The sequence below is a fragment of the Heptranchias perlo genome, chromosome 31, assembly GCF_035084215.1.
Source record: "Heptranchias perlo isolate sHepPer1 chromosome 31, sHepPer1.hap1, whole genome shotgun sequence".
NCBI classification, from domain to species: Eukaryota; Metazoa; Chordata; class Chondrichthyes; order Hexanchiformes; family Hexanchidae; genus Heptranchias; species Heptranchias perlo.
Window position 1 is genome coordinate 25,939,235 of NC_090355.1, and position 26,672 is coordinate 25,965,906.

General features: G+C 41.3%; 1 protein-coding gene across 3 annotated transcripts in view; it reads left to right on the forward strand.

Moving 5' to 3' along the window:
• cntrl (centriolin) overlaps positions 1-26,672 on the forward strand; it is a 97,690-nt gene that overhangs the window by 24,310 nt on the left and 46,708 nt on the right. For 2 of the 3 annotated variants that reach the window (XM_067969763.1, XM_067969764.1), the window contains exons 11-14: positions 1,261-1,455; positions 23,122-23,275; positions 23,682-23,902; positions 24,436-24,612. In XM_067969763.1, the coding sequence (XP_067825864.1) occupies positions 1,261-1,455; positions 23,122-23,275; positions 23,682-23,902; positions 24,436-24,612 (747 nt within the window). Of the gene's footprint in view, positions 1-1,260; positions 1,456-7,075; positions 7,200-23,121; positions 23,276-23,681; positions 23,903-24,435; positions 24,613-26,672 lie in introns of those variants that run through there. The other variant, XM_067969765.1, reaches the window with a different exon arrangement.

Here is a 26,672-nt window from a genome sequence, read left to right on the forward strand (position 1 = left end):
TATTGCTTGCAGAAATTTGAGAAAGGGTAATGATGTACAGACTGGAAAATTATTTTATTTTCTAAATGGCATGGTTTTGGTTTGTCATGATTTAGTCCTGCTTCACTGAAAAAGCGAGAGGAAAGTGATGTTTAAAAATATATAACATAATATTCAGTAGTGTGGTGATCCTCTATTTGCATCTATTAATGATATGAAAAAAATGTTAAAAATATTGATACCATTGCTAGTAATTCCTCCTTCTCCCAATTACTGTATTCTGCTCACATTAAGTAGTAAGTCATCTCTACCACTGCAGTACCTGGTTGATGTCATTACCTTTTGATAAAACCACTGCAATATTAGGCAGTAAATACCACTCTGAAAAGTTGATGTCATAAGTTATTATATCACAGATTTAAAGTCTCTGCATTTCTCACTAAGTATTCATTTATCAGTGTGCCATAGCTAAAACTGGATTGATTATAGTGTTTTAAAAATTAATTTAAAAATATTTTACTTGCTAAACAGATTTTAGGATTTTTCAAAATTTGTGCATACTGCACAGATTGCAAATGAATTGAAGTTCACTCTGAAGAGTGCCAAAAAGAAGCGCAGATGAGATTTAGATTCATGAAAATTATATTTTAAAAAGTTAAAGGCTTCTTGCCTGCAGGTGGAAAATTGTACGTGACACAGGAAGACCTAAAGAGAGTGAAAAAATAATTTAGCAACAGAGCGCAAGAATTTAAATTTCCTGATTCCTTTTAAAGCAAATTCCTAATCTTAAATGATAATATCACACCGTATCATGTCAAAATGTCAAAACGCTTCATACAGTTGTTGTTATGCAGGCTGATTGAAAGCAAAGTATTTCCTCACAAAAGGAAGGAAATTACGTCTGAATCATCCTGACCTTCTCTCGTGTATGTCCTGGCGGAGGCCTAAGAGCAGATAGCCTGCCGACCTTTTTGTTAGGAAATGATGCATGAAAATTTAAAAGGAAAGAAGGAATAATTTAAATTGTCAGACGAATACAAAATAAAAATTAGGGGTGATCTTGTCGGTAGGTAGTATGATTATTAGCAATGAACAAATGGCAATCTAGATATAATATCCTTGAAGATTATTAGGGAAAGCATTCTATGTGATAACTACAATATTTTGAAAAGGCTGATTTGGGAGCTTGCATAAGAAATTAGCCTGAAACCATACAGAGGAAAATTACCTTGGTGATATATTCTGTACAGTGTAGTATCATCCTTTCTGCTCAATGCATAGATTTCAGAAGTTCAGAAGGAGCAGCTCCACCAGCAATTGGCACAGAAGATCCAGCTGATTAACCAATTGCGTCAGGAGACTGAGAAAGTGGAGCAGCAGATGGAAAGACAGAGGAAGGAGATGGAAAAAAAGCAGCACGAGATTGATGATTTAGAAAAGGTCCTGGACTCTCTTGATCCCAAAGACCCTCGACATGTGAGTAACAATTAGAAAAAGAAACAACATGAATATCTTGTCTTTAATGATCAAGTTACGAGGCTTTTCATTTCCCATTGCTTACAATGGGGGGTAGGGGGAAAGGAAGGAGAGAAGTGATTGGAACTAAGGCTGAACCTTTTTCTGCTCTAGATGCACAAGGTCACACTTAGCAACCCAGACAATAGACAAAACTCAACATAGTTTCAGCTCTTATATTTGATGGTCAGAGCTGTCCAGAGAATATGACCCAAAATAATACCATGCCACATAACCTGACCATATAAGAATCTAGTCACCTAATTGGTTAATATAAACTTGTATATTCAGTTAAGTAGAACCAAAATCTAGTTTTCTGATCGAATATTTTGAAGCTGTGGCATGGTATAAAGAACTGAATATTTAAAAGAGAAAGTAACGATCTGAGCTAAATTTTTGTGTATGCAGCCCACCTTAGCAAGGTTTAATTCTTTCAATGGTATAAAAGTAAGAGCTTAAATATAATGGTACTTGTATAGTGTAAACCTGTGTTGCTGTTGTATTTATTTCACAAAGTTTATAGCAATTCTGTAAAGGGAACACATATAAAACAGATGCAATTCAATAAAGAATTTCATTTTAATTGTCAAATATAAAAGCAGACTTCAAATGTAATTTCACAGCAATAATAATTCAGGCACAAGCTTTCCAACGAAGCACAGACTCAAAATCAAAGGTTAAGGATACTCCCTGAAATGACTGTGTGTAAAGGAAACTAGTGCAAGTACAGCCTATTCCTGAGAAATACCATTTTGCTAAACGGAAGAGTGAATCTTAATAAGAATTTGATCTAATCACAGATAAAATCGTTGAAAATTGCTTGGCATATGTAATACCAGTCAATATCTGAGAGATCATGGGTAACCCATTTTAAGAAAGATCTAGTTTATTGTATTTTAGCTCTGTGAAGTAAGCCATTCTAAATGGACATAATCTCTTCACAGACATAAATCATTGTAGCTTGGAAGTCCTTCTTTCTAAGTCAGTGACAGATTGTGTTCAAAGGTTGAACTTTCTATTCTGTAAAAATACATTGAGTAAATATGAAGACTGCATGTTCTGTTTGCATTAGTTGTAATTTCTAATGCGATAACTGCACTGGTTTTTAAAGAAATGTTGCATTTTATTTGTATAAGTGCTGTAGTGTAATATGCAGAACCATACATAATATTTTAAGTTTGGCTGAAAGTTGTACAGCATGGGAAAAATGTAATTGCCATATATTTGTGTTTTTATGTTTTGATATAAGGATTTTTTGTAATAAATATTTCATGATTTGTAAAATTTTGCTGAGGTTCGTGAAGGAGCTGTGGAAAAAGCTTTGGTGCTTTGACGTGTTATTTGTTTGATATGGCTTTGATGTTTGTATAACAGGTTTGAAATTAAAAACTTAGCCTAACTAAAATTGCAATTCTTAATATACATAAAGAATAATGGCTATCTGTGAGTGATCATCAGGCAGTAATCGTACTGCAGTTCAGACTAGCAAAAGCAAATAGAATGTTTAATTATATTGCTAGTTTATTTGGGTATAGGTCAAAAAATATCATATTAAAACTGTACCTTGAGCACTATGTTCAATTTTGTTTATTAAGACATAAGAGAAACACTCAAGCCATGTGTAAGTGAGATGAGCCACAAGGCTGATCCCTGGTATCAAAGGATTGAGTTGTGAGGAAGATTTGAAAATACTGGGCTTTTCATCCTTGAAAGGAATTCACAAGGTATTAAATGTAAGATTAATCCAGAGCTCTACTTCAAGGTATGAACTGCAGGAGTGATGCTTGAGCAGTTTACGACCATGATCATCACTGTGAGATCATGAGATACAGACAAGTGGGGGCATTCAGCCCACCTGATGAAAGATCTACATTCCATCCCATTATGTTGTCCAACTGATTCTTGAATGAGGTTCTACCCTACCATTCCAAGCATTTCTTTGCATTAATGAAGTTCTTCCTGTTTTAAGTTGTGTCCCTTTGTTCTGGCATCCTGGCATACCTTGAAGTAGTGCTCTGGATTAACCTTACATTTAATATCTTGTAAATTCCTTTCAAGGATGAAAAGCCCAGAATTTTCAAATCTTCCTCACAACTCAATCCTTTGACACCAGGGATCAGCCTTGTGGCCCATCTCACTTACACATGGCTTGAGTGTTTCTCTTATGTTTTGATAAACAAAACTGAACATAGTGCTCAAGATACATTTTTAATATGATATTTTGACCTATACTCAAATAAACTAGCAATATAGTTAAACATTCTATTTGCTTTTGAGATTGGGACACGATGGATGGACTGGTTGGTCTTTTCCTGGCCTTTTTCTTATATTAGTATTTCTACTTGCATACGTACCAACCATCTATGATGAACATGAACTGATAGTTTTTAAAGGCACTGTAGCAGGAACTATTGTGAGATCAGGAGATCTCATCACTGTATGCACTAGCATTCAGAATTAAAGCAGGAGCAATGACCGGAGGTAAGAGCCCTTGAGCGGTGCAATGGAGGGAGCCCAACAGCAGCATTTTGGTTGGGGAGGAAAACCCAAGAACAGGTGGGGAGCAGAGGAAAGCCTGAGAGTGGTGCTATGGGGGGAGGGGGAGAAGAGGAACACCTGAGAATGGCGCTGATGGGGATAGAAAGCCTAAGTCTGAAGGTTGTGCTGGGAGAGGAGAGCTCGAGGTGTGGCACTGGGGAGGCTAGAGCAAAGCCCAAGTAGCACTGGAGGGGGAGGGAGAATGCAGAACCTGAGAACAGTGGAGAGGAGAGGAATGGGGAGCCCAAATACAGTGCTGAAAAGGTGGGAGATGACCGTGCCACTATAAGCTGGGTGAAGAGTAGGAGAGCGATAACATGAATCAAAAGGGGAGGGGGAATGAGTGCTGATATGAACTAGTGTGGTTAGAGAGGAAATGTGTCTCTCTGAACTGGGGAGGTGTTGGAGGGGGAGTGCTTCTTGTGAATGTGGTTTATTGGACGGGGAGAGAGCTTCTGTGAACTGGGAGGTTATAAGGAGAGAGCATGTGAGAACAGTGAAGGGATGAGTGAATGTGAACTGGGGGACAGTTGGAGTGTCTCTGTGAAGGGGGAGAGTTACTGTTGAGATAGCTTTAGGGAAAATAATCTAATGAAACCCAAATTTTCTTTTCCTATATTTTAAGGTTACAAATATATCTATTGCAAAGTAAAAAAGTGCTTAAAATCAACCAAAATAAACAATTTTTAATGTAAAAATTCAAAATTTTCTGAGCGGCTGCTCTAGTCCCTCCTAGTGATGTATCACTACTTGGCATGAGTCAGTATTTGGAAGGAGTGTGTGAAATTCTAAATTTGTGCAAGCCTTGAACCTGACTACATTCATTGGACTGGTTTCAAATTCCCTCTTTGCTTTTGGGCATTTCTTTTTTAAAAAAATAACTCAAACTTTATTTCCCCCAGTAATAGATTATCAGCTCCCACTGGAAAAAGAGTAAAGAAAATAACCAATATGCAAATAATAAATAGAAAGTAATTTTTAGTCAAATTGAGTAAATGTTCCTTCCTTTATATATTTTTTTAAAAATGCAATGTCCTGTTTGTTGTAGAATCCAAAATGCTGGAAGATACACCAAATAGTGTCAAATTTAAAATTTTCTGAAGGGGCATGCCCCAGACCCCACCACAAAATACATTTTTCCCTTGTGTTTTCAATAACTTGTCATCCCCCCCCACCTCCTACCAGTACAAGGTCTGTTGGGTACACCTACAACATAAGTTACAAGCCAGTGTACACTGCACTTTTAACAACTCAGATTTACATAACGCATTTAATGTAAAAGCATCCCAAGGTACTTCGTAAAAAAAGCTAATGAGAACAGACACCAAGCCAGAAGGAAGAGTATAATTACTGCTTTTCATTCAATATAGGCTTATATTTCAGCGGTTTGTCAGCTTTTGCCATGTATTTCTAGTTTGACATGTATCGACCTGGCATTCTTTTATTTTTCATAATTTATATGTGAAATTCTTGTACGGCAGTATTACTTTGTTTTTGTTGCTGCTTTTTGGTCATTAGCAGAAATATTGGTCAAGACACTCGAGTTGATTTGTGATGATATCCTTGCTGATGGATTAACAATTTGTGCAATGATTATTTCTCTTCATCCAGTGTTAGCTTGCCATTTATTACTGAAAAAGGGTCATTTATCAAACTAATTATTCACAATAAACTGAATTGTAAAATGTTTGTAAGTGATCATACCTGATGGGGTGGTACCGTATGTGACAATGTCATCCTTTCACCCTCAAATCTCGATTTAAATCCACCTCAGTTTGTTGGGTTGAAAGTCTGTGTTCATACTGTGTCAGCTGCTGAAGCATTGCATTACCCCCCCACCCCCCCCCCGCTTTGAAAATGCATACCATTTATTGTGAAGACATTAGATTCGATAGCACTTCACATCCCACAACAGCACATACCCAGTGTTGTTTCACTAGTTAATAGAAATGGTACCACAAAATTGCACTGTCCATGGTTAATGGAAAATGTCATGACATCTGAATAATTTTAAACTGAAGTTTCTGTACAGATTAGAAACTCCAGGTGCTCCTGATTGTTCTCTCTACTTTAGCTCAACAAAGAAAGAAAATACATTGGTGATGTTAAATCCATGGGGAAGAGCAATTATGATTACTGGTGAATGAGTCTGCTTAATAGCATGGTAATTATGCAGGCTGTGTTAGATCATATGTACTGATCTGTGACGACCATAAAAAGATAACATTTTAGCATTTTTTAAACCGCACTGGCAACCAAAACCTTGTGCTTTGCTGAGACCTGGGTTGTCACAGCTGGTCACTGAAAGAGTTAAATGCTAGCAATGCAGATTGAACGTAAGAGATAGGCTTGGGGCCTTTTTTTGTTGTTCTTATCAAAGTGCTGTTGTATTCCATATGTTTAGAATGCAGAAGTTCTAGTGTAACTAAATAGTGCCGACAGCTGTGGGCCTAGCTCTAGTTTTTCCTTGTGCATCCAGTTTATTAGTGCAGTATTACTTTTAAGTTTAACGAATTTAATGTACAGAAATGTTACCAATAGTAAAATGGTGTGAAAACTAATGTTATCTTTTTGAAACATTTATTTCTAGAAGAGTTACTGCGTTGTTGATGTGAAAAGTTAAATTAATGCTCACAATTTGGGCTTGAGGCCTAATCATTTTTTGCAGTTCACAAAGTCCAAACATTCTTTGGAATCATTCCAAGTAGTGCAGAGAATAATTAGGATAAGCTGCTGCAAGCATTAATTGATTATATAGTTGTTCAATAATTTTGTGGCACGTTGATGTGTACTGTACCTTGTTAAGACTGCAGAGACTTAACCAGAATTTCAGTTGATCACATATGTTAAACATTCTTGGTCTGGTTTGTATGCCTTTGTGGCAGGCAGTTTGCAGTAATGTGGGCTGTAGTATTTCACAACTAGGAGCACTGCCTCTGGAGAGATTAGAGAGGCAGTTAGATCAGCTGCTTTTGATTGGCTGCACAAAGCACTTCCTGTGTTGTGATTTGAAGCATGTGGCATAATTGCAATTCTCCGGAAAACGAACAGACTGATCTCTATCGTGCTCAGGCAGTAATGGTGTAAGAGAGGTGAACGACGAAGCTCTGACTAAAGTTTTAAGAAGTATCTTCAAGCTGCAAAGGCTGGAAGTCAGCAAAATCAATGTGAGTAATGAGAACAGGAAGTTTGAGAGGAAGGGAGCTGGCTGAGGCATTTGACTTGCTAGTCGTTTGTACAGAGTAGAGGAACTTACTTTATATATTGTTACAAACTTTTAAGATTTATCTGCAGCAGATTCACAAAGCTGAATTTACAGGATTGTTTTGGAATTATATACAATATCAATACGTTTATAGTACAGATGCCTATTCCTGTTTGCCAGTGGCGTATTTAATTGGTTTCTTTATATATCTACTTACAAGCTGCATAGTATTTTATGTAGAGTTCATATCATCTGTAATTAACATGATTTTTATTGTGTTCCTGGTTATTTATAGTAAAAGGAACATGGCTGCTAGTGTAGTTCTGTACCGATTTTTATTTAGATATTCTATTTGATGGTAACACAAGACAATATAAGTTCCAGTTTTAAGTTTTAGCTCTTTTAACATTTCAAGTACTGATTGTATTTTGTAGCTTACAAAATGTGTGATTGTCTTGTACTAGTTGTATTTGTATATGTAAAATAAAGTATGTCTCCAATGCTGAGAAATTGTGGATTAGAAGTTATATATACAATCAAAGAATAATTCCAGAATTCTTTGAACAAGCTAGTAAAAATCCATTTTTCAAAAAAAATGATAGTTTCTAATGTAATCCTCACATGCTTGAATTTTCAAGTGCACTATTATTTTTAAATATTGAATTCTAAAGCTCAATTTATTTTAAAGAAATCTGACTGATTTGACATGATCTTAGTAGCTTAGGAATACTACAATATCTGCTTGTAGGCATTCAGTGATTGTTTGTAGCCCAACCTCAGATAAGGCCAATAACAAAAGGCAAAAAAGTTAATATTGAGAAAGAAAACACTCATCACATAGCAAAGAGCTTGTGGAACAGTCACAAAAATCAGTTATCATATATAAGAACAGAAAGGGGAGTATTAAAGGTAGAACAGATATCACTTAGGTTGACATTTTTGAACTGCACAGGGGTTTCATTCTTGCAGTTTATGACATAGTCTTAATCCTTTAATTGTGCTGACATCCTGTAACTTCCTACTTGTCTGCTGTTATCCTCTGTTCAGTACAAATGCAATAAAGAGCCATAGGTCTCTGTGCCTTCTGATAATAACAATGATAAGTTAAATTAGATATAAATGCAAAACTACATGAATCCCAAATGCTGATGTTACCATAATATGTTATTCTTCAGGTGAAAATGGTCACATTGAAAATTTAAATACATTTCCCATTTGCTAACCCAGTTCATTCATTTGAGATTTTTTTCATTCATGACATCAAAAACTAGCTGTTACAACTTCACCTCTACAAGTGAGATTAATTGCAGCAGATAAGTTAGCTGTTAGTTCTTTCTTTTCAGTCTGTGATTTGCTAGCAGGAGTCAGGTTGGGTGGGTCTGACCTGACAGTGGGAGTCAAGTGAATTGCTGGTTGACTGCAGGGTCCTGGCTCACAATGGAGTCAGTTCAGATGCTGGCTTACAGTGGGGTTGGGTCAGGTCCTGGCTAGCAGCAGGGGTCAGGTCAAGTTCTGGCTGAGAGCAAGGGCTATGTAAGGGCCCTGGCTGTCAACAGGATTCAGGTCTGGCCGGCGAGAGTCAGGTTAGGTCCGAGCTTACAGCTGAAGCTGCGGTGAGTTGGGTCAGCTGACGCCAGAGCTCGGGTCGGGTCCAGACTTACAGAAGGGGTTAGATCAAGTCTTGGTAGAGAGCAGGGATTATGTAAGGATCTGGGCTGATAGCGGGATTCGGTCGGTTCTGGGCTGAAGACAGAGGTCGGATTGCGTCCAAGCTGATGGCAGAGCTCTGATCGAGTCTGGACTGATAGTAAGAATTAGGCCCAATTTGGATTGGGCTGACAGTAGTAGACATGTTGTGTTGTCAGTTGGAGTGGGGTTGCATCTGGGCTGACTGCAGGAGTTGGGTCGTGTTATACTGACTCAGGAATCATGTTCGGTCTGATCTAAAAGTAGCAGTCAGGTTAATAAGGGGATGTGGCCACATCCTTAATGCCCCAGTTTATATGATGGATTTAGCAAATTCTTTGTTGGACCCTTTAAATCAAGTTTTGCCCTCTCCACAGCTAGGAAGACAAAGTCCGCTCGAAATGTGCCAAACCAGTTATTTATGAAAGGTAAAGGCAGTGTTATTATAGATGGGTCCTGATAGGACAATTTGTACTCATTAACGATGATGGATTTAAATTGGACGGCAACTTCTGAAGTGAATCACTGGGCACAGCCGTGCAGATTTTGATTCATTTATCTCTACAAAATAAGGGTTATTATTAACTCTGAAAAGAGGAAAATATGGACCTACCTAAATGCACTGAGGCAGTCATGTCTTGATTGCATGAATTTGGAATCTACCCTACAAAATATTCAGATAAGCTATTATTAGATCTCTTTGTTACACAGCACAGTAAAAGCTGAGCACATGACTGAATGCACACGGTCTAAAGGAAATACGGGCCCTATTAAATTGTTTTTTGCAGCCTCTTTTTTTTTAGTGTTGTGCTATTTTAAAAGAAATTGAGGGAGGGGAGAAGAAAGGACCAAAGCCCTTTAGGATAACTGTGGTTCTGAGGAGGAAGCATATGACTCATATTCCAAATTATCACTACAAAATCCTTAATAATCATTTTATGATCTATTTAATTTACAATGTACTTAAATGTGCACCCCATGGAACATTAAAAGCCAATATCTGTCTCTTCCCTCTTCACTCACTGACTAGTGTGTTCTGTTAATTGCTACTTTATACAGTAAAAATGGTTTTGTTAGGGTTGGTTTGTGCAACTAGTTAACTGCATGCATGAACACTAGATTAATGTTCTCATTCTCCTTACACTTTTTGTAAATGCTAATTTGTTCAACAGGTCACTTTAACCTAATTATTTACAAATCACATTCTTTTACCTGTCCTAAACTGTTGAATTATTGTAATTATGAAACAGCAGGAGTGGCATTTTCTAACAGGCAGTACATGGGAGTGATGATACTGTTGGTGATATCTGGAATTTAGATCTGGTGGTTGTGGTAAAATTACAACTGGCGGGCATTTTCCACTTCTTTTCAAGTGCAGGCAAGTGAGTGCTCATAGCATAGTACAACAGATGAACTCCATTTTTTGTTTAAATTGTGTATAACACATTACATTGGTTAGTGTATCCACCCACTACCCACTGGAAGCAGCCGAGACAAAATGCCACTGCAGATATTTTTAGAATACATATAAATGCTAAAATTTATACCTGAGAGTGGAAGTTCCAACTTTCAGTGAATTCATGCCCTGAATATCTGAATAAGTTTCTGCGCAATGGAATACATTGTCCATTGTTAACTCCATATCCATGTGTGTGCTCAGATAAGTATGTAACAAGTTGTGAAAATCAGTTGTGTATTTAAAGTAACACTCTAGGGAAGGTTAACAAAAAATATATATGAGCCTTGGTCTAATATCTGACACTAGTTTAGGTAACAAATTTAGTTTAAATGTATTGGCATTTTATATTTTAATGTCTAATTTGCATACAGCTATTCTGCATGTCAGGATGGTTGCAGGCATAGACTATTCCTGTGCTCATTTCTGGACAATTGATATTTGGGATATTGGATGTTAACTCTACCCTAGCTTCAGCATGGAACCAGTTGTTGAGTTGAAATAAAATAATGTTATACATCTGTTCATATTGCTGTCTCAGTGGACAGTTCTTTTACATTTTTCATGACATTATGAAATGATTACATGCCATTTTCAAGCAACATAGCACTCTGAAAATGCGCTCAAGAAGAGTGCAACGACTCCTATAATTTTAATGAATGGGGCAGCCATTTGTGGATTTATAAAATTATGAAATGTGTGTCATTAGTTTCAACAACAACTTCATTTGTACTTTAGAATCTAATACATGCTAAGGTAAGCCTCATAAATATGATTCTTGTGAGCCTGTACTGGGGTATGCTTTTAAAATGGCACTTAATTGGTCCTGGCCAATATCTAGTTACACAAAAGCTTGACCTGAGGATCATAACAATAGAATACTTGTTGTATGTACTGGATACTGTTTTCTTGCACGTGTCCCTGTGTATGAACTTCTGTCTTTTCAGAAGGCAGACTGGAAAGCACTCTAGTGAGACGAGGCTGATTGTAAACTAACAAACTAGTTTATTTTACGTCAAATGTATGAATGGACAAAATGCAGTTTTCCAGTGAGACACATCTATTTTCTATCATTCTTTATACCGTAACACAACAAAACATGACACGCATCCTTACTGCTGATCTGGGGGAAACTCATTTTGAAGTTAACTGTCCCTATTTAATTAGGTACTTTTTTTGGTTACAGGCTGTGTTCATACCTCAGCCTTGGAGTCTGTCCTGCTGTAGTATACTCGAGAGAGAGAGAGAGAGAACTTACTGTGACTCTGACTGCCTTTGATTCACTTCTCAGAGAGAGAAAGACAGAGACAGTTATTTGACCTTCACCGAGCTCTCTGTGTTGAGGATTGATTTGCTAAGATGTCAACCAAAGTCACCACCTTAAATGAAATGCTGCCCCCCCCCCCACCCCCCGATGTGGACGCTCATGGTATTGGTATTGCCCATTCAGCTAAGCTTCTAAGCTTCTACCAGGTGCACTGAATGAAAACCCACTCTATCATAATGGTGTTTCCAGTCTATAATGCTATCTCAAAAGTTTGGATAATATTCATAGTGCTTAAGCTTTCCCTTGTGGTTTATAATGCCCTCTCAAACCCTTGATAAGATTACAGTCAAATGTGCATTATTGACATTGAGAGCAGCACAACAGCAGCAGCAGGAAGTTACTAGGGTAGTGATTGCCAATACAAGCACCCCATGTTTACTAGCTCTGTGCTGGAAAAGGTATAATGGCCTTACTAGAGCAGGTAAGGTAAGAGGAGTAACCTGCACCTTCCAAGAATGGGCTGCATTAAACATGTTAGCCACTGACCATGACATGCCCTCACACAGTTTTAAGGTCTCTTTGCGCGCCCCTCCCCCCCACCCCAATCCAGCCTTCACCTAGGAGAATTACGTGGCTTGGTTTAAGAGGTCACAAATGACACACTGACATTAAGGGGTAGCATGATGGTAAAAAGCACTAGGCACACAGGCAGTATGGGTTTTAATTAAAATTATGGTTGCATTAAAATTATTGTGTGTGCTGACATTTTTGGCAAGATTTTGAAGTAGCTTTGATGAGGTGGCACGAATGGGAGATTTGTGAGTTGATGCGCACAGAGAAAGGTCTGCAGGTGCTGCTAAGCTTAGGTCCCAGGAAAGCACACAGGTATCAATCACCATGGTTGGAGAGGATCTACCCAGAGACTTGTCTTTCTGTGGTAATGAATGATGTTATGGTGGACTGCCTTAAAATAAAGGGAAGCAAGCACTGACTTCCATTATAGTGTGCTCCTAACAAACAAGCTGCACCTTGCAAAAATGGTATCCCTTCCTGTTAAGTACCTATGGCAATTGATGAAGGAGCATATATTGCCATGTAGGTGCAATCTTTGACTTCTTGGGAATCCTGTCCCTCAGTTAAATTGCAGTGTTCTGACATCTGGTGTCAGTTCTCCATTGGAGGTGAATGAAATTACTAACTCTAGAGAACAATGCTGTTTGGCTTATGTTACATATGTCCCCAGCGGCAGTCTGGAATGACTCCGTGGCATAGAAGTTAAGGGCCGTTGGAGCGCTTCTGCCTGAATACTACGGTGTAGGGCTGTCGACGGGCGGGTGTCATTTTCCAGTGGTGCTGCCTCACCAGCCTGTCCTTCCTCCATTGCTCCTCCTCTTCCAAGAAGCAGAGATAGAGAGGAATTCCCAATGGGCAAGCCATTGTGTCCTGTCTGAAGCGGGGCGGGGGGGAAGAATGGCAGCACCTCAGCTAATGACACAGATGGCAAAATAGGTGGCAATAGTAGAAAAATAAAAAGGAATCAACAATCATCATGCAGTAATAAAATTTTAACAGCAGCTGTAAATGGACAGGCTGGTCCTTTTTAAACTTGCTTCTGCCTAGAAGGTAAAATAGAGCAACCCTGCCCTAGAATAAGTGTAAATGAGAATGTGCCTGCTGAAAAATGGACACTTTCACTGGCTGCTGGAAATGACAGCGCAAAATAGAATGAGTGGGAAAGTAAGCCCCATTTCCTGCACTCAGTTGCCTAATTAGTGCCACAGAATTGGAGAGATAGTGGCTGAAAATTCTGGCCTGTGTGTCTTAGGCTGTAAAGGCCGTAACAGGAATAAAACAGGAAATAACAGAGAGGTACAAGAACTATAGAGTAGTGATGATGTGGAGATGCCGGTGATGGACTGGGGTGTACAAATGTAAGGAATCTTACAACACCAGGTTATAGTCCAACAGTTTTATTTGAAAATCACAAGCTTTCGGAGGCTTTCTCCTTCGTCAGGTGAGTGTCGAGATTCATTGAAAATTACCGCATATATAGTCATAGAACAATGCCTGATGATTACAGATAATCTTTCCAACTGCCCGTTATCAAGGCCATCAAATTAATTGAATAGTGTTCAGACAGAGAAACCTTAGATACCCCAGAGAACTGAATATACAAACGGCCAGAACCAAAGAAAGAGAGGGAAAGAGAGAGAGAGAAACATCCGAAAGGAAGAGAAAGAGAGAGAATGACCAGTTGTATTAAAAACAGATAACTTTTTTTTCCCTGGTGGGGTTGCGTGTAGCGCGACATGAACCCAAGATCCCGGTTGAGGCCGTCCTCATGGGTGCGGAACTTGGCTATCAATTTCTGCTCGACGATTTTGCATTGTCTTGTGTCTCGAAGGCCGCCTTGGAGAACGCTTACCCGAAGATCGGTGGCTGAATGTCCTTGACTGCTGAAGTGTTCCTCGACTGGGAGGGAACCCTCCTGTCTGGCGATTGTTGTGTGGTGTCCGTTCATCCGTTGTCGCAGTGTCTGCATGGTCTCGCCAATGTACCATGCTCCGGGGCATCCTTTCCTGCAGCGTATGAGGTAGACAACGTTGGCCGGGTCACAGGAATATGAACCAAATACCTGGTGGGTGGTGTCCTCTCGTGTGATGGTGGTATCTGTGTCGACGATCTGGCATGTCTTGCAGAGGTTGCTGTGGCAGGGTTGTGTGGTGTCGTGGACGCTGTTCTCCTGAAAGCTGGGTAATTTGCTGCGAGCGATGGTCTGTTTGAGGTTGGGTGGCTGTTTGAAGGCGAGTAGTGGAGGCATGGGGATGGCCTTAGTGAGGTGTTCGTCGTCATTGATGACATGTTGAAGGCTGCGGAGAACATGGCGCAGTTTCTCCGCTCCGGGGAAGTACTGGACGACGAAGGGTACTCTGTTGGTTGCGTCCCGTGTTTGTCTTCTGAGGAGGTCTATGCGATTTTTCGCTGTGGCCCGTTGGAACTGGCGATCGACAAGTCGAGCGTCATATCCCGTTCTTAAGAGGGCGTCTTTCAGCGTCTGTAGGTGTCCATCGCGTTCCTCCTCGCCTGAGCAGATCCTGTGTATTTGCAGGGCCTGTCCATAGGGGATGGCCTCTTTGACGTAGTTAGGGTGGAAGCTGGAAACGTGGAGCATCGTGAGGTTGTCCGTGGGCTTGCGGTAGAGTGAGGTGCTGAGGTGCCCGTCTTTGATGGAGATTCGTGTGTCCAAGAAAGAAACCGATTCTGAGGAGTAGTCCATGGTGAGTTTGATGGTGGGATGGAATTTGTTGACGTTATTGTGTAGTCTCTTCAGTGATTCTTTGCCGTGGGTCCATAGGAAGAAAATGTCGTCGATGTAGCTGGTGTATAGCGTTGGTTGGAGGTCCTGTGCAGTGAAGAAGTCTTGCTCGAAACTGTGCATGAAAATGTTGGTGTATATATGGCTACTATCGACACCACAAACTGCCAGCTCACAGTGGAGAGGATCGCCAAGAAGATTGCGCATATCGACACAGACATCAAGTTTTTACAGAGCTGCAAGAAAGCATACGAGATCCCGAAAGGACTACAGATCACGAACCCACTCAAGTCAACATACAACTCCGATTACGCTGAGAGACTCTGCCTCGTACCTCTCGCACACTCCGCAACCATCTCGTACACCAACTCTACAGCAGACGCCGCAGCCTCGAAACCAAGATAGAGTCCATACTCTCAACCTGTACTCAGGACACAGCAGACCAGCTGCGAGACACCGCCAAACAGACGAGGCAACGGAACTACGCTGCCTACATGAAAACCAAGAGCAGGAAGCTTGAGAAACTCGGCATCACCACCAGCATCAACCAAGCCTCCCCCGGTACCACGGTTGCAACCACAGGGAAGTCTATCGTCAATTTGTCCGACCACACCCTTCAACCAGACGAAATCGAAGTTCTCAGCCGAGGGCTCAATTTCTGCCCCACCACCAGAATGGACCCCATCGGTCTAGCGGCGGACACAGAGGAATTCATCAGGAGAATGAAGCTCTGGGAATTCTTCCACAAATCCCAAGATTTCAGCAGCGAACCCAATGAGACAATCAACGATCCAGAACAGCAGACAGAGGGATCCGCGGTACAGCAACCGAAGAAGAAAGAGTCAAACTGGACTCCTCCGGAGGGTCGCTGTCCTAAGCTTGACATGTATGCTCAAGCTGTCAGGAGATGCGTCAATGCCAGATTCATCAGCCGCACTCACAAGACAGTCCAGAATGTCACCCGAGCACAACGCAACGCCATCGACGCTCTCAAGACCAACCACAACATTGTCATCAAACCAGCGGACAAAAGAGGAGCCATCGTCATACAGAACAGAACGGACTATTGCAAAGAAGCATACCGACAACTGGACAACCAGGAACACGACACAACCAGGAACCCGCAGATCCGACCAAAGAACACACCCACCAGCTCAACAAACTGATCAAGACCTTCGACCCAGACCTTCAAAGCATCCTACGCGCTCTCATCCCACGTACTCCCCGCGTGGGAGACTTCTACTGCCTCCCAAAGATACACAAAGCCAACACACCCGGACGTCCTATCGTATCAGGCAACGGAACCCTGTGTGAGAACCTCTCTGGATACGTCGAGGGCATCCTGAAACCCATCGTACAGGGAACCCCCAGCTTCTGTCGCGACACTACAGACTTCCTACAAAAACTCAGCACCCACGGACCAGTTGAACCAGGAACACTTCTCACCACGATGGACGCTGGTTTGATGACTATGTTGCGGTTGGTCTTGAGAGCGTCGATGGCGTTGCGTTGTGCTCGGGTGACGTTCTGGACTGTCTTGTGAGTGCGGCTGATGAATCTGGCATTGACGCATCTCCTGACAGCTTGAGCATACATGTCAAGCTTAGGACAGCGACCCTCCGGAGGAGTCCAGTTTGACTCTTTCTTCTTCGGTTGCTGTCCCGCGGATCCCTCTGTCTGCTGTTCTGGATCGTTGATTGTCTCATTGGGTTCGCTGCTGAAATCTTGGGATTTGTGGAAGAATTCCCGGAGCCTCATTCTCCTGATGAATTCCTCTGCGTCCGCCGCTAGACCGATGGGGTCCATTCTGGTGGTGGGGCAGAAATTGAGCCCTCGGCTGAGAACTTCGATTTCATCTGGTTGAAGGGTGTGGTCGGACAAATTGACGATAGACTTCCCTGTGGTCCAACCGTGGTACCGGGGGAGGCTTGGTTGATGCTGGTGGTGATGCCGAGTTTCTCAAGCTTCCTGCTCTTGGTTTTCATGTAGGCAGCGTAGTTCCGTTGCCTCGTCTGTTTGGCGGTGTCTCGTAGCTGGTCTGCTGTGTCCTGAGTACAGGTTGAGAGTATGGACTCTATCTTGGTTTCGAGGTTGCGGCGTCTGCTGTAGAGTTGGTGTACGAGATGGTTGCGGAATGTGCGAGAGGTACGAGGCAGAGTCTCTCAGCGTAATCGGAGTTGTATGTTGACTTGAGTGGGTTCGTGATCTGTAGTCCTTTCGGGATCTTGTATGCTTTCTTGCAGCTCTGTAAAAACTTGATGTCTGTGTCGATATGCGCAATCTTCTTGGCGATCCTCTCCACTGTGAGCTGGCAGTTTGTGGTGTCGATAGTAGCCATATATACACCAACATTTTCATGCACAAGTTCGAGCAAGACTTCTTCACTGCACAGGACCTCCAACCAACGCTATACACCAGCTACATCGACGACATTTTCTTCCTATGGACCCACGGCAAAGAATCACTGAAGAGACTACACAATAACGTCAACAAATTCCATCCCACCATCAAACTCACCATGGACTACTCCTCAGAATCGGTTTCTTTCTTGGACACACGAATCTCCATCAAAGACGGGCACCTCAGCACCTCACTCTACCGCAAGCCCACGGACAACCTCACGATGCTCCACTTTTCCAGCTTCCACCCTAACTACGTCAAAGAGGCCATCCCCTATGGACAGGCCCTGCAAATACACAGGATCTGCTCAGGCGAGGAGGAACGCGATGGACACCTACAGACGCTGAAAGATGCCCTCTTAAGAACGGGATATGACGCTCGACTTGTCGATCGCCAGTTCCAACGGGCCACAGCGAAAAATCGCATAGACCTCCTCAGAAGACAAACACGGGACGCAACCAACAGAGTACCCTTCGTCGTCCAGTACTTCCCCGGAGCGGAGAAACTGCGCCATGTTCTCCGCAGCCTTCAACATGTCATCAATGACGACGGACACCTCACTAAGGCCATCCCCACGCCTCCACTACTCTCCTTCAAACAGCCACCCAACCTCAAACAGACCATCGCTCACAGCAAATTACGCAGCTTTCAGGAGAACAGCGTCCACGACACCACACAACCCTGCCACAGCAACCTCTGCAAGACATGCCAGATCGTCGACACAGATACCACCATCACACGAGAGGACACCACCCACCAGGTATTTGGTTCATATTCCTGTGACCCGGCCAACGTTGTCTACCTCATACGCTGCAGGAAAGGATGCCCCGGAGCATGGTACATTGGCGAGACCATGCAGACACTGCGACAACGGATGAACGGACACCACACAACAATCGCCAGACAGGAGGGTTCCCTCCCAGTCGAGGAACACTTCAGCAGTCAAGGACATTCAGCCACCGATCTTCGGGTAAGCGTTCTCCAAGGCGGCCTTCGAGACACAAGACAATGCAAAATCGTCGAGCAGAAATTGATAGCCAAGTTCCGCACCCATGAGGACGGCCTCAACCGGGATCTTGGGTTCATGTCGCGCTACACGTAACCCCACCAGGGAAAAAAAAAGTTATCTGTTTTTAATACAACTGGTCATTCTCTCTCTTTCGCTTCCTTTCGGATGTTTCTCTCTCTTTCCCTCTCTTTCTTTGGTTCTGGCCGTTTGTATATTCAGTTCTCTGGGGTATCTAAGGTTTCTCTGTCTGAACACTATTCAATTAATTTGATGGCCTTGATAACGGGCAATTGGAAAGATTATCTGTAATCATCAGGCATTGTTCTATGACTATATATGCGGTAATTTTCAATGAATCTCGACACTCACCTGACGAAGGAGAAAGCCTCCGAAAGCTTGTGATTTTCAAATAAAACTGTTGGACTATAACCTGGTGTTGTAAGATTCCTTACATTTATAGAGTAGTGATAATGGGGGGCTTCAACGATCCTAATATAGACCAAGATAGGAATAGTGTAAAGGACAAAGAGGGGGAGGAGTTTTTGAAGTGTGTTCATGAGAACTTACTTGATTAGTATGTTTCTGGCCCAACGAGGAAGGAGCATTGCTGGATCTAGTTCTGGGGAATGAAGTGGGTCAAGCGGAGCAAGTGTCAGTGGGGGAACATTTAGGGAACAGCGATCATAGTATCATAAGGTTTAGATTAATTATGGAAAAGAACAAGGAGCAATCTAGAGTAAAAATACTTAATTGGAGGAGGGCCAATTTCAGTGGGTTGCGAATGGATCTGGCCCGGTTAAATTGGAAACAAAGATTGGCAGGTGAAACTGTAATCGAACAATGGGCAGCCTATAAAGAGGCAATGGTTCAGGTACATTCCCGCGAGGGGAAAAGGTAGGGCAACCAAAGCCAGATGACAAAAGAGAATAAGATAAAGCTGAAAAGGGGGGCATATGACAGATGACAGGTTGATGACACAAGTGAGAACCAGACTGAATATAAAAAGTACCGAGGAAAAGTGAAAAAGGAAATAAGAGGGGCAAAGAGAGAGTATGTGAATAGACTGGCGGCTAACAGTAAAGAGAATCCAAAAGTCTTCTATCGGCATATAAATAGTAAACGGGTAGTAAGAGGAGGGGTGGGGCCGATTAGGGACCAAAAAGGAGATCTAAGCATGGATGCAGAAGGCATGGCTGAGGTACTAAATGAGTATTTTGCATCTGTCTTTACCATGGAAGAAGATGCTGCCAAAGTCACAGTAAAAGAGGAGGTAGTTGTGATACTGGATGGGCTAAAGATTGATAAAGAGGAGGTACTGTACTTCAAGTAGATAAGTCATCTGGTCCAGATGGGATGCATCCTGGGTTGCTGAGGCAAGTAAGGGTGGACATTGCAGAGCTGCTGGCCATAATCTTCCAATCCTCCTTAGATATGGGGGTGGTGCCAGAGGACTGGAGAATAGCAAATGTTACACCCTTGTTCAAAAAAGGGTGTAAGGATAAACCTAGCAACTATAGGCCAGTCAGTTTAACCTCTGTGGTGGGGGAGCTTTTAGGAACGATAATCCAGGACAAAATTAACAGTCACTTGGACAAGTGTGGATTAATTAAGGAAAGACAGCACAAATTTGATAAAGGCAAATCATGTTTAACTAACTTGATTGAGTTTTTTGATGAGGTAACAGAAAGGGTTGATGAAGCCAATGCAGTTGATGTTGCGTATATGGACTTTCAAAAGGCGTTTGATAAAGTGCCACATAATAGGCTTGTCAGCAAAATTGAAGCCCATGGAATAAAAGGGGCAGTGACTGCATGGATAAAAATTGTCTGAGTAACAGGAAACAGAGAGTAGTGGTGAACGGTTGTTTTTTGGACTGGAGGAAGATATGCAGTGGTGTTTTCCAGGGGTCGGTACTAGGACCACTGCTTTTTTTGATACATATTAATGACTTGGACTTGGGTGTACAGGGCACAATTTCAAAATTTGCAGATGACACAAAACTTGGAAGTGCAGTAAACAGTGAGGAGGATAGTAATAGACTTCAAGAGGAGATAGACAGGCTGGTGGAATGGGCGGACATATGGCAGATAAAATTTAATGCGTAGAAGTGCAAAGTGATACATATTGGCAGGAAGAATGAGGAGCGGCAATATAAATTAAATGGTGCAATTCTGAAGGGGGTGCAGGAACAGAGAGACCTGGGGGTATATGTGCACAAATCTTTGAAGGTGGCAGGACAGATTGAGAAAGCGGTTAAAAATGCATACGGGATCCTGGGCTTTATAAATAGAGGCATAGTGTACAAAAGCAAGCAAATTATGTTGAACCTTTATAAAACACTGGTTCGACTGCAGCTGGAGTACTGTGTCCAATACTGAGCACCACACTTTAGGAAGGATGCGAAGGCCTTAGGGAGGGTGCAGAAAAGATTTACTAGAATGATTGCAGGAATGAGGGACTTCAGTTACATGGATAAACTGGAGAAGCTGGGGCAGTTCTCCTAAGAGCAAAGAAGATTAAGAGGAGATTTGATAGAAGTGTTCAAAATCATGAAGGGATTCGATAAAGTAAATAAAGAGAAACTGTTCCCATTGGTGGAAGGGTCAAGAACTAGAGGACACAGATTTAAGGTGACAGGCAAAAGATCCAAAGGCGACATGAGGAAAAACTTTTTTATGCAGCGAGTAGTTATGATTAGAAATGTGCTGCCTGAAAGGGTGGTGAAAGCAGATTCAATCGTGGCTTTCAAAAAGGAATTGGATAAATACTTGAAAGGGAAGAAATTTGTCGGACTATGAGGGAATGGGTATAACTGGATTGTTCTTACAAAGAGCCAGCACGGGCTCGATGGGCTGAATGGCCTCCTTCTGTGCTGTAACCATTCTATTCTATGAAATGCTGTCAATTCATATAAGTAATATATTGCAGTAATTATATCAGTTATCCTTCAACCCTAAAATGAGATCACCCACAAGAGAATGAGTAAGGCTGTATGCCTTCGGATAGACAAAACCCTCTTGGAAAACAGGCATAGCTAATCTGACTGTCATTGGGTTAGGTTTTCCCATGGGTTACAAAGGACTAGTAGGCATAAAGTGAAGAGACTGATCAGAAAAATGGGTGATTTTTGTCTAGTTCCATTAGTGCTCACCTGTTTGCAGTTAAAAATATTAAAATTGGACCACATGATCTAATTTAGCTATCCATAGAATTTCTCGTAGTGCTGAGTCATTTACCCACCTGTATAAAATTGGCCTCTGGTACCTAGATTGAACTTTTAATGGAAATGCAGTTTAAAAACCCCTATAATAAGATTTGTAGCACCATTTTGAGGCTATTTCTGAAGCATTTTTCTTAGTTTCTCTTTTTTTTCCTATCTCCAGGAAGCATTGTGCCAAGCGTTGTGGCATTGCCTTTTTATTTTTGCTATGTTAATAATATTGGGTTGCATCAGAGGCAGACTTCACCCAACTATCTGTACCTTCTACCAACATTTACAGTCAGTGGTTTACCTACTTACAATGACCACATGGAACTGGCTGTTTAGGCTCTGGGGCAGCAGACAGCCAGATGTACAGTTGTGCTATTTGCTGCAAGGACATCTATAGCTAACATGCACCATTTGGCTGTCAATGACAGTAAAAGTCAGCTGCGCCCTCAAGTTCTCTTCCGCAACCTTGTTCCAGGCATGTTAAAATGCTGCCCAAGGGTAGGGTGCCCGGGAATAGCAACCTCCTTGTTATCAGCTCATTCTGCACACTGCCATTCGCCACCCATCAAATATGGGGTCGGGAGTGTTGAGCTGCTCTATCACTTGGCCATAGACTCAGTTTCCTTCCTCCATATTTATTATTCTGGCCACAGGGTTTTGCCAGATATTGTTATTACCTAAACAGCCTTTATAAAGGTTGAAATATACATTAGAAATATTATCAGCCTTTATAAGGGATACCGACATTTTTTTAATCCCTGTACATATCCAACCACTTACTTTTAAGTGAATGTATCCCTTTAATTTATCTATCACCTCTTGTAATCAGCCCCTTAAGGACTGCCTACACACACAAACTCCGAGCCCTCCCCTAGTGAGCTCCCAAAGCCAGACCCAATATAGCCACGGAGCTTGACCATACTATGAAAATGAAGATGATCCTGCAAAATCAGAGCCCAATTAGGAAATCTATCCTACTGTGTAATAAAAAGCATAAAATCAAGGGCAGGTTAGAATTTTAATTCTCATCTTTGTGCTAAAAAAAAAGCTATGGTTATTTTGCCCCCTGTCCCCATTTTTCTTTACTGGTTTCCTGGACAATGTACCAACTCTGGTGGAGAAGAGACATGATCGACCAGCTTTCATGCCGAAGCAGCTGCAAACTGTCCACAGGTGCAATGTCAGAGTGTCCATATGCAACACTCCCATGATGTTTCCTGCCTCTATTTGGAGAAATGCCTGACCTCTGTTTAGTGCCTCCTCATAGTGACATGCTTTCCACTATTCCATAGCACAACATGTTGAAGTTTCAATTTATCTAGCACTGTTAATGGTTGCATTGAAACACATATGCAGTTACTAAAATATGTTTCACCTATTATCAAAATGAATTTGAGTATGAAGAGTTAATTAACATTCCATAGGCTTGTATTCATATTGCTGAAATGGTATATAAAACTCAATTGTACCTTAAACTTATTTGGTATATTTTCATTATTATTTATAGCAATTCAATTAAATATGATCACTTTTTCTTAGGTACATTTGAAAGGTCAAATGGTCAGTAAAGCCCAACAGCTTGACATGATGTCCAAGCAATACAAGCAGTTGGAGAAGCGTCTGGATGAAATGCTCTCTAGAATTGCTAAGGAAACAGAGGACATCAAGGATCTGGAAGAGCAGCTGACAGAAGGTACCTGTTAAGAATTCTTATTCTTCTCTGAGGAAGGCTCCCCTGTGAGTGACCAAGCAGCACATTGTGCAAGAGTTTACTCTGTTGAAATCTTAACAGAGAATTCCTAAGGAACACGTCTGCAAAGAGCTGAGTTTTTTTTTCTGTATTTTCAGTGATGGGACAACAAATCAAAATGAGGATTCAAATCTAAATTTGGGGAGAAAAGGCTTGTTTCTTTAATATGTCTGGATATGGGATCCCTCAAGAAAGGGCTGCAATATTAATTAATTGGATTACAATGTTTGCAATATATAATTAAGTCAATTATATCCTGCTGAATAAATCAGAACTCCATTATGGTTCGCACAACAAATGCTATGACCAGTGCTTTAAGGGTTAACCTGTCTGAATGTATTTGTAATAGGCCAGATAGCAGCTAATGAGGCACTGAAGCGGGACCTGGAGGGTATTATTGCTGGGCTGCAGGAGTACTTGGAGAGTGTAAAGGGGCAGGCAAATCAAGCCCGGGAGGAATGCACAGAGCTGCAGAAGGAAAAAGAGGCACTGTTGCATCGATTGACTGAATTGGAGCAACAGAAGGATCAGCTAGAAATTGTTGCCATGGATGCAGAGAACTTGAGAAAGGTATGTATTTCAATGCATTGGAACACTGAGGAGCTATACCATTTTGCTATGCAAGAAAGGTGATCTGAATAGGAAGTTAATCAAGATATATTTGTGCAAAATATATGGATTTACAATTCAACTTCACTCTCACATAAACTCTTCTAATTTGTGGCAATTACAGGTAAGGGCCTAATCAGCTACATATTGATAACCTGATAGATCATCTCCCAAATTTTCAACAACTGATAATAGGGCCGAAATTAATAATCAACTATTAAACATTGTATGTTGTAGCAAGATAGGAAGAAGAACAGAAAAAAATAAAGTAGCCTGTTTATATTAATGTGTCCATTTTCCCTGCTGTAATTATGCAGTTAGCACATTATAGAAGTAAAGATGCATTTGCAATTATCATAACCATACAAAACAGGTAATATATATTCATCTCTAGTGAAATAGCAAACAGTGGATTTACTTGGAAGAATGCATATGTGACCTAAACCTTTTTAACTTTTGTGAGCTGCAGAATCCATGTTTATTTTTCATTGTAGGAGCTGTCTGACCTGGAACGTTCTTTACAAGAACAGCAGGAATTGAATGAATCCCTGCGTCAAGCTCAGGGCGACCTCAGTGAGTATGAAGCTGAATTAGAATCTCAACTGCAAGCAAGGGACATGGAAGCAAACCAGCTTAGAGAGGAACTGGAGCGCCTCCGGAAGCTTAGTCAAGTGAGTTACAATCTGAGTGTTTGATTCTTACTCATTCTCACAAAATTGTCGTGTTTATATATATATATATATCTATATTTACATGTCTTGAGGAATGCAAAGCAAATATTCAGCCAGTAAGTACTTTGCTTATTTATACCAATGTTTAAACGGTGCTGATTTTAAATATGGCTGAGAGTTGGGAGCAAGTGGCACTGTATACTCGGGTATGTATGCATGCCTAAGTTCATTGGTTGTTGGGTTTTTAGTAATTTTTCTGTTTAATTTCCTATTAGATACCTGGTAATTGTTATTTTTAAACTTTTATTCATTGCCGTATGTAATTACTAGCGTACAGCTTTAAAGTGGCTAATATCCCTTTTCACTGGTTCCTGTGTCATTTTGCTGTTGATTCCATAAATTAAACATAAATTGACTATTGCCATATCTACATGCTCAAGTCAATTTAATAATTCAACTGTTTGTTAATAAGTACCTAATAATAGGATATAAATGGTAATAAAATAATTTTCAGAAACTTAGCTGAAAATCATTCACAGTATATTTTATTGGAATGCAAACCTCCCACACAAATCTAATGTTTTGGAGAATCTGTTTTTTCACTTCATGGCATTTTCTATTTTTGTTTCAGATTTGCAGCTTATGCAGTTTTTTCCTTTTTCCTAATATTTTCTTAGTGCTGCCTCCGATGATAACCCTGAATTCAAAGTGAGGTGGCATATGTAGTCCAGAGACGAGGGGCATGATTTTAAAAAGGGAAAACTGGTGGGTTGGGGGCGGGGGGGCAATCTAAATCGCTGTTTTTGGGAGTGGGCAGACATCCCAGCTGGAACCCACACATTTTTGAATGAGACTCTGGCAAATCTGTGTGTGAGCGTATAGTAGTCACCAGGAAGTCTCACCCCCACTTAAATCCGGTGGCCCTGATAATTAAAGGAGCAAATGTACCTCATTGAGTACTTACGGTGGTTTTATTTTGGGTATTGGATAGTTAAAAAGATTTTAATGTTGCCTGGGCGGCTTTCTCACAGCTTCCCATTCATGGCTGGTGAAACCAGACGGGAAGGGCCGGATCAGTGAAAAATAAATTAAATTATATTTCCCATTGCAAACTAATTAAATAAACATACCTTAAAAAAAAGTGTTGCCTGGACCTCCCCCCACTCTGATCCCGATGTCCAATGTCTCCACTCTAATCTTTGCTCCCCCCCCCCCCCCCCCCCCCACCCATTTCTATCCTAAATGCCGATAAGGTCTCTTTTTCTCCCCCTCACCTGCCCCCCCCCCCCCCCCCAGCTCAGATCTGCAGCTCCTGTCGGCAGCCAGCCTGTCAATCAGGCTGGCTGCCAGGCGCGAAACCCAGAAGAAGCTTTGATTGGCCTCATTAGGTTGGCGATCGCAACCCGCCTGCTTCCCTTCCGGGTTTGGCGTCCGCAAATCACCCCCTCACCCCCACCCCCCCGGACTCTTCCTGCTGGCATATTAAAATTGTGCTCAAAGTGTCAGCAGAAACATAGACATTCAGCCATCCCTACATGTCAGCAAATTCACATCACCAGCCTGTACAGAATTTCCCTGAAATTGGGAAGATCTATGGCCAGAATGATAATGTTGTAAAAGCATTGGAAGCAAAATATAATTGGGTTTGTTTCATTGGTTGCAAAAATGCATAAAAATCACATTAGTCATCTGAAGTTTCTTTTAAAGATTTTTTCCCATATTCTACAATATTTGATTTTTGAATCTCAGTTTTCATGTCTACCCAACTCTTCTGAAAGTGTTAACCCTTAGCTGGGGTAGGTTCTACAAATATTAGATACTCTTTGATAACTTACCTAAGTGTCCATTGTTTGTGTGTGAACATTGACAGTATCAGCAAGTCATTCGACTGCAGGGGTGATCAAATCCAAACCCGATCCTTTCCCCCTCGATGCACACTTCCAGCAAGGGTTGCTCAAAAACAATTAGGAATGTGAATCCTGGCTTTCTTTTTTTAATACCAGTCCAGGGGTGCTGTTGTCAATTATAATGTTGCTTCGGCTGAGATCGGTTGACAGCAC